Raw genomic sequence first — 19,491 nt, 5'->3', positions numbered from 1 at the left:
CGTTCATTTAAAACAGATGAAAATAAACACAGTGAAAATAAACTCTCAAATTTCATAAAGGTATGGTTGCATATATTTTCATTGAAAATTTGCCACTGTTTTTTTCACAGAGCACGATGTACACATTTTAGTTAGAACACTTGAATGTTCTTTTAATCTTGCATTCATTTAAAAGATTTATAGAAGCAAGTAATTCAAATGTAAGCTCTAATGAAGTTAAATAGTTAAAGCTCATTTCCAATGAGCATTAAGGTTTCCCCTAAGGCCATGAAGAACTTAAATGAAAAAAGCTATTAAAATAAACTACAAACTGAGCAGAAAAACTTCCCTGGATCACAGAATTGCTGGACCCCTAGACTAGCTCAGCTCTAGGGCAATAAAGCAGTATATAATTAACAAGTACAAATTCAGACAGCGATAGGATGGTTCAAACTCACACAAAACTCGCACAAAGTTTTAAAGGAAACAGCAAAGAAACTAGAGACACGGCAAGCTAACCAGCTTTAACAGGAAAAACGTGCAGGATTCACAAACGTGCCAGTATTTTCAGTCATGTACTACTTCTATCTGTCAATTATTCTTATGTGTTAGCAAAACAAATTTAATACTACTTTTAGAGTAATTCTAGGATGGGAGCAGGAGAGGAAACAATATGCAGCTTCACTACTCCTTTGCAAGGTTTCATTTTGTTACATTGTGCTACATAGCTAATATACTGTCTTTTTATCTGAAGTTGGCCCTAAAGTTTTAATATTGCCAAATTCCCCTGTCTTACCATGGTATAAATTTAAGGCAACATGACTGAAACTGGATGTGATGAAGTGAAAGACTGTGCAGTAATGGCTCTAGCTTGGTGACTCTGTAGTGTCTGATATGGAAAGGAAAATAAATTCAGATTATCAAGTTTTCTGCAATCCATAGCTGTGACCAAAAGACACTATAGCATTCGCATACTCAAAGCCATTCAAATATATGAATTTGAATTGGTACAGTGCAGAAAATCAACAGATTGTAACCAACTGACTTTGGCATTCAATGAGGCTATACACAGCTGCAATATAGTTGGGGAAGAACTGTAGGAGTTGTGCACATCTGGTCTTCCATCATGTTACTTGTTGGATCATGAGGATTTGTTGCAAAGGACTGCAACCACTGCAATCCAGCCTTCCTAGAAATCCTCTAAAAAAAGATTCACTAGGCTATTTTGACCTATTACAGTCATTAAGTATAGAACATCTCGGTACACTGATATACCAATATTAGGATGCGTATGTTAAACTAACACTTGAACAAGAAGTCCCAGTCTTGCATTCTCTCCCACAACGCTACTTCCAGTCCCCGGCAGCAGATTACACTGGCAGCTCAGCAGAACACAGGCTACATCCCGTCAAAGCAGCAACACAGCATGGGCCTGTTTGCCTTCACACATCTTTCTCCTAACAGAGTTATCGTAATGTTGTCACTGGACTGCACAATATTACTCAACGTTTTATTTTTTCCAAATCCTGAAAGGACCCATTTGCTCATCATTTAACCCATACTTTAAATATATAGAGAAATAACAACATCTCTAAAGCATCAGGAACATACAAGAATAAAGACAGAGTTTTAACAGTCCAACAACCTAAGAAATGCAACTGAACAGGTCGGTCAAACTGTATATCATAACTACATAAGAAATTTAAATATCCTCTTCATGAAACAAGGTTGGTTCAATCCCATTTTCTTTGCTTTTTAAAACTTTTAAAAAAAACAAAACCAAATCTATGGGTACAATTTCTTAAACATTCAAATGTGAAACTGCTGCCATTATTTCCAAGATACTTTGTTATGGAAACTACAAGCTTGTAGTGGTTTACCAGCATTTGATTAGAAGCATTTGTGGTGAATGCAAGAAACCAGAATTAGTCTTAGGACACTGAAACATACTGAAAAACCTATGGTTATTCTCTAGAGGTGATGTGAGATGACTTAACAATGTTGACTACCTCAACACAGAGAAGATAAAAACTGAGTTTAATCCTGTAGCGAACCCTGTTTTTAAAGGAAGCTGTTATCCAAGCCCTGAAATACAGCAATAGTTTTTTTGGGTTTGGATTTTTTTTTGGTTGTTTGGGGTTTTTTTGTTTGTTTGTGGTTGTTTTTTTTTTTTTTGTCAGGGGAGGTTAATAAACAAACTGCTGCTTGTTAAAAGATTGATGGTTGTGCAGATCTAGTGCACTGCAAATTGATTAAACTCAGCTGCTGGCTGAAGTAAACATCTAATCTTCCTATAATGCTTGATCCTTACACAGCATAACTACTGAAAGACTCATTGCAATGAGCAATTTTCAGAGCAATGCATAAGTGTTTTCCAAACAAGCCTAATCATTCACATATATTATTCAACAAAATCTAAACTGTATCACTACATACTAATTAAGCAAAAATCATATTTCAATTGGTATGTCAGCACAGATGATATATACGTATACACGTATAAAATGTGTATTTATATACATACACACATATTTTTAAAACATACATACATATAATTATATAAAACAATTTATTAGTAAGGGATGAAAATTGATCCATATATAATGTGCCAAATACATACTGGTTACAAATTCAATCTTGATTCAAACCTATAATCTTAAAATGTTCTAATCTTCTTCTAACTGTTGTACAGAAAATGTTTCATCACTGCTTCTTAAGGGAAGAAATACAGACATCTATTAATAACACAGATTAAAAACAAAACAAAAAAAAAGAAAAGAAAAAAAAAAAAAGAAGTACACGCAAATTGGTTAATTTTCTTTCCCACATTACCTGATCGTGGCTTCAGGCCAAAAGGGATTGTGGTGTTTGTAGTAGGAGACATTGTCGGACTTTTATCCTTATTCTGTGTAATTCAAGAACATAAATCTAAGTAAGAGTAACATCCAGAATATCTCAGCACAACTGACTGTATAAAATGCAAAAGTTAACAATACTGCACGTTACCACTATTCCACCATAATCTGATCACAATACAGCCTCAAACCTATGGTAATCTCCCTTTTATATTCCGTCCTATTCCTTTACTGGAAGATGAGTTTCTGACCAAAGACTGCAAGATATTCCCCCTAGCTATAAATAAGCTAAATTATTTCTCAGTTTTCTCCCATGTAATCACTTGGTTCGATCAAACATACATTTTTGTGGCATAGTTCATTTAGAAAAACAAAACAAAGACACATTTTTTACTTAGATAAGTTTGTTTCTCTCACAGAATTAATTACTATTCTGCATGGTATTTTCCATGCAACACTGGATTTCTGCTTAAAAAGCAGAAAAGAGGAAGTTAAGCATACACCTCAGAGCAGGATTGCCCTTGACCCTGAACTAGACTAACAGTTGCAGCAGGAAGAATGGAGTAGCAACATACAGGAGAAGGTGAGGTATAATCATCATACCATCAATGGTAACATAGAAAAAGTCCTACAACAGAACTCCATAATGGGAATCCTATTTAAAAAGTGATTCCTCAGGGAGCCAGGAAATATAGGAGTCCCATCATCAAGACTGGTGGAAGGTGGCTGGGTGCTCATGAATTTGCAAGATGCTCATACACACTGCAGTGTAGAGGGAGAAGCCCTGTTTCTGCACCAAAAATATGAAGGGAAAAAGTCTCCATAAGGAGCTCTCTAACAGTTTCCCTTTTTGACCTTCTGCTGAGATTCGCACTGTAAAAGCGATAGGATCAATAAAATCAGACTCCTCTCTGAAAACTAATCAAGGACATGCCACAACTGTGCAAAAAGAAATTGCACTGAAATCAATAGAAACTCTTGTGGAACAAGGAAAAGTCAAAAAAAGAAAATGTGGCAGAATGAACGAAATGTAATAAAATTAAATGTTTTATACTAAACTACATAACTCAGAAACAAGCTTATCAGAGAGTATATTTTTATACCTAGCAGATCCTTAAGACGACAAGAATAAACCACAGGCCAAATAAGCCACATAGCCATTACTGATGAGCTCAATCATATTTTCTGTGATATTCAATTACATGTTTCATTTAGTATATGAACCATTCATACAAAACATGTGAGAGACAAACAAATGGCACTAGCATCTTACCTCATTGTGAGAGGTTTGCCCACTTGTATTCCAAACAATTAGATCATTCTGTGTGTTTGGAAAGGGGAAAAAAAAAAAAAAAAGAGACCATTTCAGCAACTATATTGGTGATGCACCACAACAGGATATTTTACTCATGATACTCAGATACACATTAATATTTAATTCTTTTTTTCACTGAAACAATTAATTTTCATGAATAATAAATACTTTTATTGCTAGTTGACCAACATTTAAAAAAACCGTTGTGGAAATGATTTACATAGATTTGTCATTCATTTTTTAGTTTCAGTCATAAGTGATTATAACTGCATGTATAAGATTTTAATGTTTGTTGGTTCAAATGCGATACCCAATTTGTTTCACAGATTTTGTAATTAAACTATCACCAAAAGTTTAATATGCAAATATAGATTTTTAATATAGATTTGAAGAGAGAAGTGTTCTGTAAGCAATTCATTTTATAATTGCAATATAACATACCTTTTGTTACCACTTCTGCTATAGTTAAATTGGAAACATGTAAAGCACGTTAATAAATATGAAATACAATCATTAATTCTGCATCAATCATAACTCAGCAGAAACACAGCTGGCATAAGTAAATACAAACAAATTGTAATTAAATTAAAAAATCATTTCCTTAGGGCCAATTTTAAAAAAAAAATCAGTAAAAAATGGAAACAAAAAATAAAAGATGGCACTTGGAACCCTTGGTCCCAACAGTCACAGAGCTTTCCAAAAGTTAGCAAGATGGGAAGGAAGAGTACACACCCATTTTGCTTCATGACCTTTTCTGGCTACTTTTCAAGCGTAAAAAAAAATTCTTCAGCTTTAGACACCTTTCATAATATTACCTCAACCACTGCATTATCTAGAATAAACAGAAAGAAATCTTACTCATCTGTTCCCAGCCAGCTCTACCTGGGGACTTGCATGCTTGAGCACTCCTATGCTCAGGGATTATGTTCTTGTGACAGACCTGCTAGTTATCCCTACATTGCAGGTCTGATATCTCTCTCACAGCATGTAGATCACTAGTCATAATTTTGAATTTATGCTAAATTGAATTAATTTAGTAACACAAGTGCTTACTGTACTACAAAGAATGTACCATGATTAAAAACTTGCTCTTGCAAGATGTGTTTCCATTTCATGGAACATGCCTAGTGCTTTCACCTGCATAACACAGTACAGATCAGGCCCTCTACAAGTGTTTAGGAAGATTTGTTTCTTCTTTTTAAAAGGTTCTTAAAAGTAAATCAGCAGTGTCCTTGTTAAATAGTTCAAAATAGTTCAAAATACAGAGACCACACACATTTTGACACTGAATTAGCCTTAATCTCTGTTAATCTCAGCAATGTAGTAAAAACTGTTCCAAATAAAGTGTGGTACCCCCAACGTACAACAATATAATGAAAGAGATGAACCAACTCAATTTTTTTTTCAATTTGATATTTTAAAGAAAAAACAAAGACAGAATTACGACTAACAAAGTCACAAGGATATCATAGGAATATTTGACAGTAATGATAATTATAAATAAGAATATTTGAAAAGCATCAAGATAAACTAGATTCAATCTATGCCTGGATAAGACAGACCATATTAAGGTACTACCAATATAGACAGAACATTATGTAATTTTTTTCTCAGAATCTTCTTGCAAGAGCTGTCACAAAAATCCCTATACAAACAAGTTCTGAAGTAATAACGTATGCACCAAATATTTAAATTCGATTTTTTTCATAGTTCTTAATTTCTGGATCATTCCAATGTACACAAAACTTAAAATATTTCTGAAACTTTAAAACTATCATCTCAACCTATATACAGTCTGTTTGTAATATTAAACACATTAAAAATACTGCAGTTAAAAACTTAGCAGCTTATATAACTACAAGAGTATTTGAGGTGAGGGGGAAGAGGAATCAGGTGTTTCATTTTATTGAAGATCTAACTTTGAGGTGACTTATTTTTTTCAGGGGAATGCAACCACTGCAACTACTACAGTGTTTATTGGAAGAAAAGACTTTTATTAATTTCATTGTATCATTTTTTTCCTGAGAGACAGGTCTTAATCAACTTCCCATTTGCAGCCAAACCTTGAGAATCATGCTAAGGCAAAAAAAAAAAGAAAAAAGAAAAAAGAAAGAAAAAGAAAACCCCAACGGGCTTAAACCCACTATTATCTCCGCACACAAATTGACATAATGCAATGATCCATTCCAAATGTTTCCACACACTTATTGCATCTAGACACCTCCATACCTGACTCAACGACCATTTTTCACCCTGTTCACAAGTTCTCACTTCAGGCTTTGCTTTCTCCATAATCAACTCCCTCCTCCTCTGAAATTCTAGTTCCTCTTCAGCATTTTCTCTCTGCAAGATAAATAACTCTTTAGACTGTGTATCATTGGAAATAGAACTATATCTTTTTTTGCATAACATTACCTTGGAAGTATTTCTTACAAATACTGTGATAAAAAGCGAACAAAGAAGTAAGCAGATACTATATACTTGCAGTTCCAGTGCTAACAGGTAGATAACGTAAATCTAAACAAAGTATGTCATAAAGAATACCAGTTCACCTGTCAGGATACAGATCAAATAATAAGCAACATATATCACACCGTAAAACTCCAAATCATACTTTATATACTCTCTGTAACTACAGTGACAGTGCTCTGGGAAAACATTAATTTTTAGCTTACAAAATAATTTTGGATTATCCTTAATGAATGTACTGTTTTCCTACACCAGAACAGGGAGATATAGGGGGGTGGATTGGTAGACGAGTATGCATAGCTGAGCTATGAACTGGCATACATGAAAACTGCACACGGGGAAAAAAACCTAAGATGAAAAAGTAACTGATAAACCCAGAAAAATTTTACATATACACACATAAAAAAATAAAAACAATTCCATAAAAATGTTAAAGAATAATTAGTTTTGTCCTCCAACCTACTAATTTTTTTCCTTCCCTATTTGGTAGACTAATAATTGATGAAATTGTTGGCTCATTTCCTGTCTCTCCCCCCCCCCCCATATTTTGTAATAATACACTCATTAACGTACCTGACCAAGGGAAGACATCTCCATCTGCATTTGACCGCTATGTATAAAGATAAACAAATGCAAGTATGTAATTCATTGTGTAGAAACTTGAATATGATGAATCTAACAAATGCATTTTGTTTTTCTAAAAAAGGTAGATAAACACACTTTACTGTAGACTCCTGAAATTCTAAAGCTGTTGCTGGTTCCATGGGATACAGATTCACACCACTGCTTTCTGAAATATCCATGCTTAATCTGCAAGGTTTGAAATAAAAACATTGCACTGGGGTACAGCTTTGGTAACCATTCTGTTCAGTATTTAATTTCAAACAAATGGATATATGAAATACTTTTATAGTCACTGTTCTAGCCTGCTCGGTGTTATCTCTTAACAACCTTTTGAAATGCCTCCTGATGCTTCACTAGCACCAGTTCAGTCAAAGCAACGTTAATGCTTTCCTCTGCAAAATGTCACTCTGAGCAATGGCTTGTATCAAAACAAAAGGACCTGTTTACTACCAGCAGCCACGCCATTATCTAGAAGACTGTAGATTTCTATATCCAACTTCTAGCACTTTGCGTTCAAACAGAAGCCACAGCCCTGGTTAGATACTCAAATTTAATTTACAGTGGATGAAAATAAAGCAGCGCAACAATAAATTCACAACAGACAATGATCTGAAAGAAAGCAGTGAATATAGGAAAGGGAATATAGGAATCTGAAACAAACATCTGAAAATACTAAAAAAGGTCGAGTCTGAAATCTTTTTCCTTTCCAGAACTGAAATGCTGCTTATGTGCACACAGGGTATGCAGATTTGAAACTCTGCAGAACACTAGGACAACAGTAACTGGACAAGCGTTTTACAAGTTTAATAGTCCTATATGTTAGCAAAAATAGCTCCCATTGATACGCTCTACACAGAACTCTAGTCAGTGCATGTTAGGTGTGTCAGCATCACCTACTGTTTCAGCCCCTACAGTGGTTTCTCTTTCTAAGGTCTTAAATGGCCTTTAGTATGAGATAAGGATAATTCTGGCTAGAGTTAGTTATTTCAACTAGGTTATCCTGACTAGGTGATTAGAGTTACACTGATGCACAACAGAAACCTCTCTGGGGAAAGTTATAATTTTTGACATGCTGTAGGTTTAAGTTAAAAGCATTTGAAGGCTTTTGTGCATCTTAAACTAAGGAACAATGGAAGCATTTAAATTCCTTTGTGGATCTGGATAAAGACACAAAAACTATTCAGTATGAAAAAAAAAAATTCTCACACTGCTTTATATAATGCAAGTATATAACAAACTGCCATGTAATCCAGTAATTATAAAAGCAATTATTAGGAACCCATGGCCCAGAGGATTGAAAGTCTACAGCATCACTTGGCAAGTATTAGGCACCCAGGTGTATCTTGCTGGGTAAGTTTGTATGTTAACATACAGGAGACATATACTGAAAATCTTATATAGTGCTCAGTAAATTAAAAATAAATACTCATATTTTCAGGTTAGAAAAAGAAAGTGCAGTCACAAAAAAAACCCCCAACACTATGTAAAAAAACAGTAGAAAAATACAGACATGCATGACATGATTAGCCATTTTTAAAAGACACATTTCAAATTTACCGTAGTGTTACTAACGAAAGCACATCTGAATATGCATGGAAAAACAGATTAATTTTCTGTATTTTATTGCCCTTTTTAACTTAACAAGAAAAACTAAATAGGTAGGAAATATTGGGGCAATATTTGACAAAAAACAAAATGACAAAATTTATAAGGTTAACAACTGAAATTTTTTTAATGTTGCTTTTTTCCAAACCAGACTTTTTCCTTTTTTAATTGCAACACTTCTCCCACAAAATAGTAAGCCTCATATGAGGTGCAGAAGCAATGGTATACTATCTCACAGAAACCACAGGAACTAAAAAGCTTTCCTAATTTGTATGACTTTTTATTAAACAAAAATACTTGCGATTCAAGTATTTAGTATATGATTCAAGAATTCAAGTATTCTTTATATGATTCAAAATAAAGCTAAATAATTGTCTCTCCAGAAATACTAACAGGAGTGAATTTCTGTCCTAAAAACTACAAAGGTCTGCTAGGTGAAAAAGCAGTATCAAATCAGGAATTTAAACTAAAGAACAGTGTAATTGCAAGAACAAACAGCTACAGTGAACTGGCCAAGGGAGGAAGGAAAAACAAGGATACTTTAGGCTGGAAGTGACAAGGAGGTTTCTAGTCTTCAGAGAAATTAAGCTCTAAACCAGCTATCTCATAGAAGTAATGAAGAAAAATGAGTTACTTAATCGATTTCTGAAGGTGGTTACAAGAAAAGCAATAACAAGCATCTGGAAAGAACTACCTACACCACTATTGTCAGTCATTTTCAGTAGGACAAGCATTTACTTTCTTTTAAATACTTATTCCTTTGTTTATTCACAGATCCAGAGTCATTCCACCTGACTTTAGCCACTTAAAACAGGCACCTAAATTATAAAGCCTTGCCTTCTGTAGTCAGGGGAAATCTAACTTCAGCTTTCTCTAGCTGCCTCTTCCTCTTTCTCCTTTTGATTTCAGAAGGAGACTACAGAAACTCCACCACTAATTCAGGTCTCCTTTATGCGCTCCACTGAGGTGGGATGAAGCTGGGCAATTCTTCAATCTTCTGAAAAGGTCTCAAACCTTCTCCAATCCCCACAAAATACACCAAGCATTAGTAAGCAGAGGAGAGTTTATTTATAGTCCCTAGAAGAAATGTGACTATCCTAGACAAAGCTTCAGAAAATCACAGTAGCGTACACGAGATGAATGGTTAAGAGGTGTCTCCACCTCTAAATTTAGGTTTCTTTTAAACCTGAAATCCATCTTAATTTACTGGGCATCTTGCCCAGACACTCAGAGAGAGAATGCAAGTTTCCTTCTTAACTATCTAAGTGCCTCCTGAAAAACATCAGTATGCTAACAAAGCACCTCATAACTCCAGAGAACTTTCAATTATTGGTTAAAGAAGAACTCTAAAGCCATTCACAAAAATTTTAAATACATGACATTAAGACACCAGCTACTGTAAGCATACCTGTTGGGATCTTGTAATAAATCCACTGCTTCTCTCAGTTGTTCTATCATTGCTATATCAATAGTTTGTTCTTCTGATAAATTTATTCTATAACAGAAAACAGAAACATTAAAAAAAGAGGTACAACAGCAATTATCAAGGGTAGTCTGAATTTCAATTTGTGAGCTGTATATTTCAACTGGCATGCAAATACTATAGAGGGAAAAAAGAACAGCCTCTGTGCACAGGAGTATGTGCTGAATTTATGGAGTTTCTTCTGAAACTATTGTCCAGCACTTTGTCCTTAACAAAGCCCCCCAACCAAATACATACATAAACAAAGGTGATGAACTAAAACTTTTAGCATTTCAATAAAACATACTTACTTCTAAAATTCAAAATTTGTTTACCAATACTTGACTCTTATTAACTGCACTCATCACATATATTGTTTTAACATAAATACTAAATACAACGATTTTTTAAATGGACCAGCATGCTTTCTCTTGCTTTTCAACATTTGTAATTCTTTTTGGGGTTTAGAAACACAATCACCTGTTAGTTCTGCCAATAAGGCTCTTTTCAGAAAGTACTTAGTCTTCCCTTCCCTTCAATTTTTGTTTTTTAAATCATATAGGACTCCACTGTTCTGCTTAGTGACAACTTCACAGTACACTGTCATGCTAAATCCCCTTTTCTTATGCACTCTCCTCAGCAACTGATGTTCAGTTGCTCTGCTCTTGAATTAATGTCTATGAATTAATGATTGCTTCAAGGTTAAAATGATGACAAAAGAAGAAACAAGACTGGAAAAAAACCCTTCAATCAAATTACATTTTTAAAAATAGACTTGAATTTAGATCTTACAAGTTTTGGTAAAATCCTTTTTTACCAATGCCATTCACAGACTAAATATCAAAATATGTAGTTAAAAAGCTTGCATTCTACATAGGTAAAAAATATTACAGCATTATTGGTGCATACAAATTAATTAGTTGTAATATAACATCCACTCTATTCGGCAATAATGTGTAAAACATTGAGCACACACAAAGTGCAAGGCTGTGCTTCTGCCATGCCTCCAAATCTACAAAACTATTAACTGAAAAGGAAATGCCAGTTCTGTCAATCTGATTAAATGACACAGGTAATTACTTACAGATACATTAAAAATACTTACATTTCGTCTGTTTGCCATTGTGTGTCCTCTTCTATTCTCAATAATTCATCACACTCTGCTGCTCTACTCTGTAAGCAAAGTGATATTGAGAACTGAACTTTGCAATTAAGTAGGCAGATAAATTTTGCTTTCAGACTCAGCACTGACCTAATTTATGTAACAGTTTAGGGTAGCTAGTTGAAGCAATCCAACACTTCTGCTCCACTCCTCACTCTACCCCCTATTAAGATACTGATTACAAGGTCTTCTGTTCACTGTTCAGATTTTATTGAGGTCAACAGCCCTTACCCTCCTTTAACTGTAAAAAGAAAGTCAAGCAGCATGAGAATTCTTTATTCCATGTCCCAGATTTCATTTGTGCCTTTCTGGTGTATGCAAACAATGCTTAAATTAAGCACAATGCTAACTCTCCTCTTACTTGCTCTCCTCCTGCAGCCAGATTTGTTTACAGAGCAAAGGAAATTCCAAATATGCAAACAGTAGCAAATTACGTACTTCATCCATAATTATTAACAGGACTCCTACTTGACAGTTTTAACAGCCATGAATAAAATTTTTTAAAACAAATCAGAACAAAAACTGCGTGCAACAATTGCTATTAGTCAGCCAGTTATTTTGTGTTCAATGTAGGCATAAATTAGAGCCCCCACTCTCCTACCTACAACTATGAAGTGCTACTTATTAGAAAATGTGACTCTCTCTTTTATGCTTCCATTTGGTGCTTTGCAATTTTCTTTTCTCTTTCATCTCAGATAGGCAGGAACACTGAAGCAGTTCAGCTGCCGGTAAAGACAGAAGCTCTCTGAATGGATGTGCATTTGTAACTAGTAAAGAATGAACAGCAGAAAACAGAGATGCTTATCCTCCTGTGTGTCATGTGTTTGGCACATCAGTTGCATCACCCGGTACCAATAAACACTATCCAACTCTGCCAGATGTGTCACTGAAGAGTGTACCAGCTTCTCTAACATTCCCCAAAGATGGCCCATTCCCCAGTAGAATGAATAAAGCCATTCTTTTTTCTTTTTCTTCTCCTTACAGGAATGAAATACATGATTTTTCCCATAAGAAGGGCATATATCATAAGATGACAAATGCAGCACTTATTCTAGAAGGTGATCCTCAGTCTCTGGGCATAATTATATAGATAAGATAAATAAAGCCATATAAATTACAACTAACATTTGAAAAACTAAAAAATCCTCCAAGCCTAAGCTCCTCTTTTGCACTGCAAGTTGTACTGATTTTATGTATGGTTTGGTTAACCAGAATTTCAATTTCAGAAGACGCCCCACTGTCCCAAAAGGCATTCTAGTACATGACTAAATATAAACTAAAGAACACAACAGACTCAGAAATCTGCACAAGAAGGAAAATGCCCCGAGTTCAAAATCCTCAGAATAAAAGGGATGTACTACCTGTTGCAGTCACCAACTGCTGATCTCACCTGCCATAATGTTAAGAAGATATCAAAATTAAAAGAAATTAAACTGCTCACTCTGGCAATATTCTTATACGGCAATTCAATATGGTAACCTATATTCTACTGAACCAGTGTCTGCAACATATTATTTCAGATAATATTATCTTATTATGATGGAGGACATTCCCAAGGGAATAGTCTTCAAATGGTACACTACTGAAAATCAAAATGATGAAGTGAGAAGAACAAGGAAAGGAAATACAAAGCATATGCATAATACAGCGTACGGTCAGCTTCAGATGTGTGTACCCCTTTGTCAGAGGAGGATGAAAGCATTCTATCCCCTTTTACCTAGGTCATTCACCTCAAATGTACACACTTGCTGAAAATTTGTATGCAGGAAACCTATGATAATTTGTTAAAATTTTAACTATCTAAAAATAAGAATTTTTTAGTATAAAAGTCACAAAAGAACAAGCCAATATAAAATAACCTGTAGTGTCCTAAACATCCAGCAACTATAAATAACTCTTCCTAATAATCAATGAAGTTTTAGACAATACACTATTGCCATTTTAAACACTACTGAATTCATTTGTATTTTGTAATACACATGAAAAAATTTGTATTTGTAAATAACAAAAAATAATAAGCAACATGTATTTACTATGTAAATAAAGTTTTCTCATAACTACATGTCTTCAGTAACTATGAAAGGGAAAAGTTGTTTTTTTTTTTTCCTTTGTTTTTAAATACTAGTCCTCTGTGGCTGCCACCTCAGAGACTCTGCAACTAGCTGAAGATGATCTGCAAGAATTTTGTTGCTAGAAAAAAACAAAAAGGTTGCTCAAATAAAGAGATCTTTTGCAGAACCAGAAGTCTGTTTCCAAGAAGCTGAAAGGCCACATCCTTTCTCTTTCCACTACTACTTCCCAGCACATTTTTTCCTGTAAGCAATGGAAGATGGAAGTGATACATTGTCTCTTTGCACCCCTTAAAAATCTCCATAGAAGGAGAAAATTAGTCTAAAAATATCCATACTAGATAAGCCCTTCTGGCCTATAAATCAAGAGGAGACATCACGTCCACAGGAATGCTACAAAATACTACTATTTCTCAAATATCTTTGCATTATAAAGTACCTAGCAAAAGTATCCAGCAAATAAATTTTCACTGAAAAAAAAAAAAACAAACCACAAATCACTTGCTCAAAATTTCTCTAGAATCTTTCAAAAACTCCTCAGTCTGCCTAACTATATTTAATTTATAAATTCATCAGGCAGTTCTTGCTACATAATAAAGCAAGTGAATTTCATGAGTTACCACACAACAGCAATCACTAATGATTCGTAGTACATTTCTGTGGATTCTGTTGCAGCTTTCTCAGACACGTATGTCTAGACATATGCTACTAAACATAATGCCACAAATAGAAAAAAAGAATAAATGACAATATGAATGGGGAAAATACAACTTAAAACAGACAAAAAGACACAACAGAACATTCTTCTGAAAGGTCATTCATTACGAAAAACAGTTCAAAAAAAGAAAGCACATTTGATAGTTTCCCAACAAGAAGCCACATGCCAGGAAGATGCCACATGACTGATAAGCAAGTACTCATTAACCATAACAGAAAGACAAGAGTAATACTTTCAATCAGATTAAGCAACTACCTATGACGTGTAATCAGTAATCCAGAGCACCAGTGTTCAGTAACGAACATCTTAAGGAAACTAAAGTGGCACCCAGACCTTTACGTAAAGACTGATGGGTATAATCTCAGGGTTTCTTATTGTGGATAACCTGTGTTTTCTTACATACTTCATTATATACACACCCATATATGTTTTGTTATACACACAAATACACACACAGTTATTCAACTGCACCTTCCTATCACCTATAGCATCTACAAAGTTCATAATAGAGTCAGTGTATACTCCCAAAATCCATCAAGAAAGGAAGTTGCCAAACCTTGTAAGAGGTAAATTCCTAGAGTAACAGATTTTTATATTTGATATAATCTGTCTTTAAAGATCTCTCAATTTCTACCATAATTTTAAAACATTTAAGAAAATGTATTTTAATACTGTAACATTATTCCATAACTTTAGCCACCACAGCTAACTCTGAAAGTCTTCTTGCATTTTACTAATGTAACAAATGCAAAAATTGCTCAATTCAAAATATAAAGCAAATAGTACAGAACGTATCTGCCACTTCTTCTTAAAGCCTTAAACATAGTTAAAGGATAACTGTCACATATACTAGAAAAAGCAGTATGGGTAAATTGACCTCCTAGATTAATTATAAGCACTTTAAACCTACCTGCTTATTTTTGCCTTCTGTATTTTTTATGACAATGAATATTAATTGCGGTCTCTCATTCATTAAAATGTCTGCATTTTGTCATTCCTGCTTGCTCTATACTTACGAAAGTAGAGAAGATATTTCCCCCCTTTTAAAACTGTCACAAACTTGCCTTAATGTAACTCATAAATTCAGTAGTAAGAGTATCCGATTCATCAAATTGGTTTCCTGTTTCTCTTGACTTATCATTGACAATCAAGTGAGAAGATCCCTGATGGAATCCCACTAATAACAACAATAAAAAAAAAGATAGAAGAATGATTTCTGGTTCAGCTCAACATTTGTTACTCAATGCAATTTAAGTGTATTAAATTATAGAGCTCAAAAACATGCAAAGTTTAAATTCAAAGCATATTAAAAACCTCAAACAAGTTAAGACTTTTGCATTTTAAGGAGTGATGCCAATTAATTTCAAAGTTGTAATAAATCAATATCTTGGGCTCATACAGTTGTAGATCAGAAGCACCACAACAGGCATTGATGGAGTCAGTTTTGAACTACACCAAATAAGTCTTGCCAGTACCAGTACAAGAATGCAGCTGGACAGCTAGAGAGTATTTTAGGACATTCAGATGTCTCAGCCAGTGACTTGCAGTTTAATGCAACTTCAGAGTTATTATACTATAACAAACACACAAACTCTCAGCAGAACTCATCCCAAATGATTCAGAGGCTTCAGAGCCTATGCCAATCTCTTGCTTACATATGGTAGTTCCAGGGGTGTGAGGCAGTAATAATTTTCTCCTCTGTTTGAAGTAGTCTGATCCTATAACTTACCCTCTCCAGTGTCCAATAAACACTGTAGGTAGGATATAATGCTTTTACTATCTCACTTAGTATTCTACTAAAGTCTGATGAGTATCTCAGTTGAAGTTCATTTAATCCAGTCTGTAACACTGGGGAAAGGCTGATCCTCTATTTATGTGTTTGCTACATGCAACTCACTGAGTTCATCCTGCCATTTATCATTAGTATGTGCAGACCTTGGAGAAACATTGTTTATCAGTACGTAGAAATAGTTTGGAAAAGTGTAAGTTACTTTAATAAAATTTAAGTAAAATTACACATTCTCTCAAAATGTGAAGAGATTTATTTCTTTCCAGGGGAAATGCTGACTTTGAAAAATAAAGCCTTATATATGCATTAAGTCCAACTACAGAAAAGGACTCTGCTTTTGTACAAGATTGATGCTTGTTGGGCTGTGATTTTTGCAAACTGAATTCAGTCTTATACATAGAATTATTGCCAGAATTTCCGTGTATTTAACTTCTACTTTTTTTACATTCCAACCTTTTCTTGAGTTAGCATGGTGACCTGAATCTTCCTTTACAACCTGATCTTCTTCCACGATATCTGACATTGGAACATTAAAGCTGATAGTATCTTCATCAGATGGCTAAGAAGAAATAAGAGAAACACTTGTTTCAGCTCAAACCAAGACTGATAAAAACGTATGTATTAAGAGTGCTCACTAAAGAGTGGCAAACTAAAATGGGAGAGGATACCAGAGCATCTAACATGACCAAATCCTGCTGTAGGAAGCTGTAGTCATGCTAAATACATCCTCACAGTAGGCTTGCCTAGCAGCACAATTCATCTGTTGTCCTTTCCTATCTTCCTCACTGCACTAGGCCTCTCCTTGCAGTGACACCGTTGTACTGTGCTGCTCTCTGCGTGCCTTCCTGGGACAGCTGAAAACAGGGGCTCCTTGTGGCCATCAGTCTGTAGAAAAACTGAGCCTCCTATCACAGTCCTTTTTTCTTTCCCTCCGAGACTCTTGTCCCGTGCATTACCATGCACCTTGTTAATTTAATGGCCTAAAGCAAGCAAGTTAGGCTTTGCAGGCTGAGGCAATATCTTTTATTAGATTAACTCGCAGAGCTGAAAAAAAGCATAAACTGTAAAGTGCACTAGCTTTTCTTCATTGGCTTAAAAGCTCATCCATTTTTTTCAGATATATTAGCTGGTACACTAAAACACATTACTTTCATCTACAAGCTTATCCTGTCTATGACTTTACAGATAGTGGCTACATAAAGCAGCGCTGACACACTAGCCTTCACTTCTGTCCCATGCCACTAAGGCTCTGCTGTTCTGTAGGACTGGCAGCAACCTGCTCACAGTGGGACCTGCTCACATTCTCCCCTGAGGTGAACTACAGCAAAAACTAGTAAGCCTTTCATATCATTTCCCACAGCATTCTCCTAGAGAAACTGGCTGCTCATGGCTTGGACAGACATATGCTTCACTGGGTAAAAAACTGGCTGGATGGCCGGGCCCAAAGAGTGGTGGTGAATGGAGTTCAATCCAGTTGGCGGCCGGTCACAAGAGGTGTTCCCCAGGGCTCAGTACTGGGGCAAGTTCTGTTTAATATCTTTATCAATGATCTGGATGAAGGGATCGAGTGCACCCTCAGTGAGTTTGCAGACAACACCAAGTTGGGCAGGAGTGTTGATCTGCTTGAGGGTAGGAAGGGTCTGCAGAGGGATCTGGACAGGCTGGATCGATGGGCCGAGGTCAATTGTATGAGATTCAACAAGGCCAGGTGCCAGGTCCTGCACTTGGGTCGCAACAACCCCATGCAACGCTACAGGCTTGGGGAAGAGTGGCTGGAAAGCTGCCTGGTGGAAAAGGACCTGGGGGTGCTGGTTGACAGCTGGCTGAATATGAGTCAGCAGTGTGCCCAGGTGGCCAAGAAAGCCGATGGCATCCTGGCTTTTGTCAGAAATAGCGTGGCCAGCAGGACTAGGGAAGTGATCGTGCCCCTGTACTTGGCACTGGTGAGGCTGCACCTTGAATGCTGTGTTCCATTTTGGGCCCCTCACAAGAGAGACATCGAGGTGGTGGAGCATGTCCAGAGAAGGGCAACAAAGCTGGTGAAGGGTCTGGAGCACAAGTCTGATGAGGAGCAGCTGAGGGAACGGGGGTTGTTTAGCCTGGCGAAAAGGAGGCTGAGGGGAGACCTTATTGCTCTCTACAACTACCTGAAAGGAGGTTGTAGCGAGGTGGGGGTCGGTCTCTTCTCCCAAGTAACAAGCCATAGGACAAGAGGAAATGGCCTCAAGTTGTGCCAGGGAAGGTTTAGATTGGATATTAGGAAAAATTTCTTCACAGAAAGGGTTATCAAGCATTGGGACAGGCTGCCCAGGGAAGTGGTTGAGTCACCATCCCTAGGGGTATTTAAAAGACGTGTAGATGTGGTGCTTAGGGACATGGTTTAGCAGTGGACGTGGCAGTGCTAGGTTAATGGTTGGAGTCGATGATCTTAAAGGTCTTTTCCAACCTAAGTGATTCCATGATTCTATGAAAAACATGGTTTCCAGAAAAGGCCAAGTTTTTATTCTTGCTCTCCTGAGATAGAGAGCTTACCACTAAAACAGTTTCTCAGAGCTTTGCAAATCTATTTCCCAACAAACCCACTGGTGTTGCTCATTCTTTAGATGCTCTGTGTTTCTGTAACTCACTACTCTGTACATACATATTCCATACATGTATTCTGTAATTATAGCTGTTATAATACATATATAGTAGTTTGCTCCATATCCTTTAAGAATTTTTTTTTTTAACAAAATGGTATTTCTCTATCAGTTCATCCCATTGTAACACAAGATCTGCAATGGAATGCGAGATTATTACATACAACCAGTTATTCAATTCCATAGTCGCTAGCTTCCAGTAGAATTATGCCATTCTTGCTACCTTTAGATGTTAATATTCCAGGCAGAAAACATTTTTTTAAATCCTGAAGCTAAGGTTTGTGATAAGGAATGGAGCAAATCTGCTTTGCTCTTAAAGAACTGTATCAAAGATACATGTGGTTATTCCTATTTGCCAAGAATACCCTGGACTTAACACATTCTGTAAATGTGGACCACCATAAATGTGCTTCTTTATGAATAAACCGTATGTTATTAACTCTATGAATTCACTGTCTGTATTTTTCTGCTGAAAGAGAAAAAATTCAAAAGGATATACAGGGACTTGATAGAGTCTTATCAGAATAATGAAGCTTTATAATGAATTGAACGAACATTGCAGTTAGTTGTTCCCATTTGTCAATTTTTAAAATAAATTTGAAATGTTAAAATAAATTTTTTTAAATAATTAGTATCTCAAACAGAAAATAAACAAACAAACCACACTCCAAGTATTCTAAGCACAAAATCTACTAGTTCTTTTAGACCTGAAACAATGACAAACTCCAACAGCTTTAAAAAAAAAAAAAAAAAAGGACATGCACAATATAAATTCATTCGGACAACCAAGGTTACAGTGAAGTTC

At 35.6% G+C, this 19,491-nt stretch overlaps 1 protein-coding gene across 6 annotated transcripts in view; it reads right to left on the bottom strand.

The window, feature by feature from the left end:
- The window catches only part of LRCH1 (leucine rich repeats and calponin homology domain containing 1), a 143,534-nt gene that overhangs the window by 38,115 nt on the left and 85,928 nt on the right, over positions 1–19,491 (bottom strand). For 4 of the 6 annotated variants that reach the window (XM_072850200.1, XM_072850198.1, XM_072850197.1 and 1 more), the window contains exons 8-16: positions 16,501–16,606; positions 15,323–15,435; positions 11,415–11,482; positions 10,256–10,342; positions 7,339–7,428; positions 7,192–7,228; positions 6,379–6,492; positions 4,108–4,155; positions 2,812–2,884 (exon numbers count right to left, since the gene is read on the bottom strand). In XM_072850200.1, the coding sequence (XP_072706301.1) occupies positions 2,812–2,884; positions 4,108–4,155; positions 6,379–6,492; positions 7,192–7,228; positions 7,339–7,428; positions 10,256–10,342; positions 11,415–11,482; positions 15,323–15,435; positions 16,501–16,606 (736 nt within the window). The remainder of the gene's footprint in view (positions 1–2,811; positions 2,885–4,107; positions 4,156–6,378; positions 6,493–7,191; positions 7,229–7,338; positions 7,429–10,255; positions 10,343–11,414; positions 11,483–15,322; positions 15,436–16,500; positions 16,607–19,491) is intronic. The other 2 variants (XM_072850202.1, XM_072850201.1) reach the window with 1 other exon arrangement.

The sequence above is a fragment of the Ciconia boyciana genome, chromosome 1 (assembly GCF_034638445.1).
Source record: "Ciconia boyciana chromosome 1, ASM3463844v1, whole genome shotgun sequence".
NCBI classification, from domain to species: domain Eukaryota; kingdom Metazoa; phylum Chordata; class Aves; order Ciconiiformes; family Ciconiidae; genus Ciconia; species Ciconia boyciana.
This window is presented reverse-complemented; position numbering and strand designations above follow the sequence as displayed.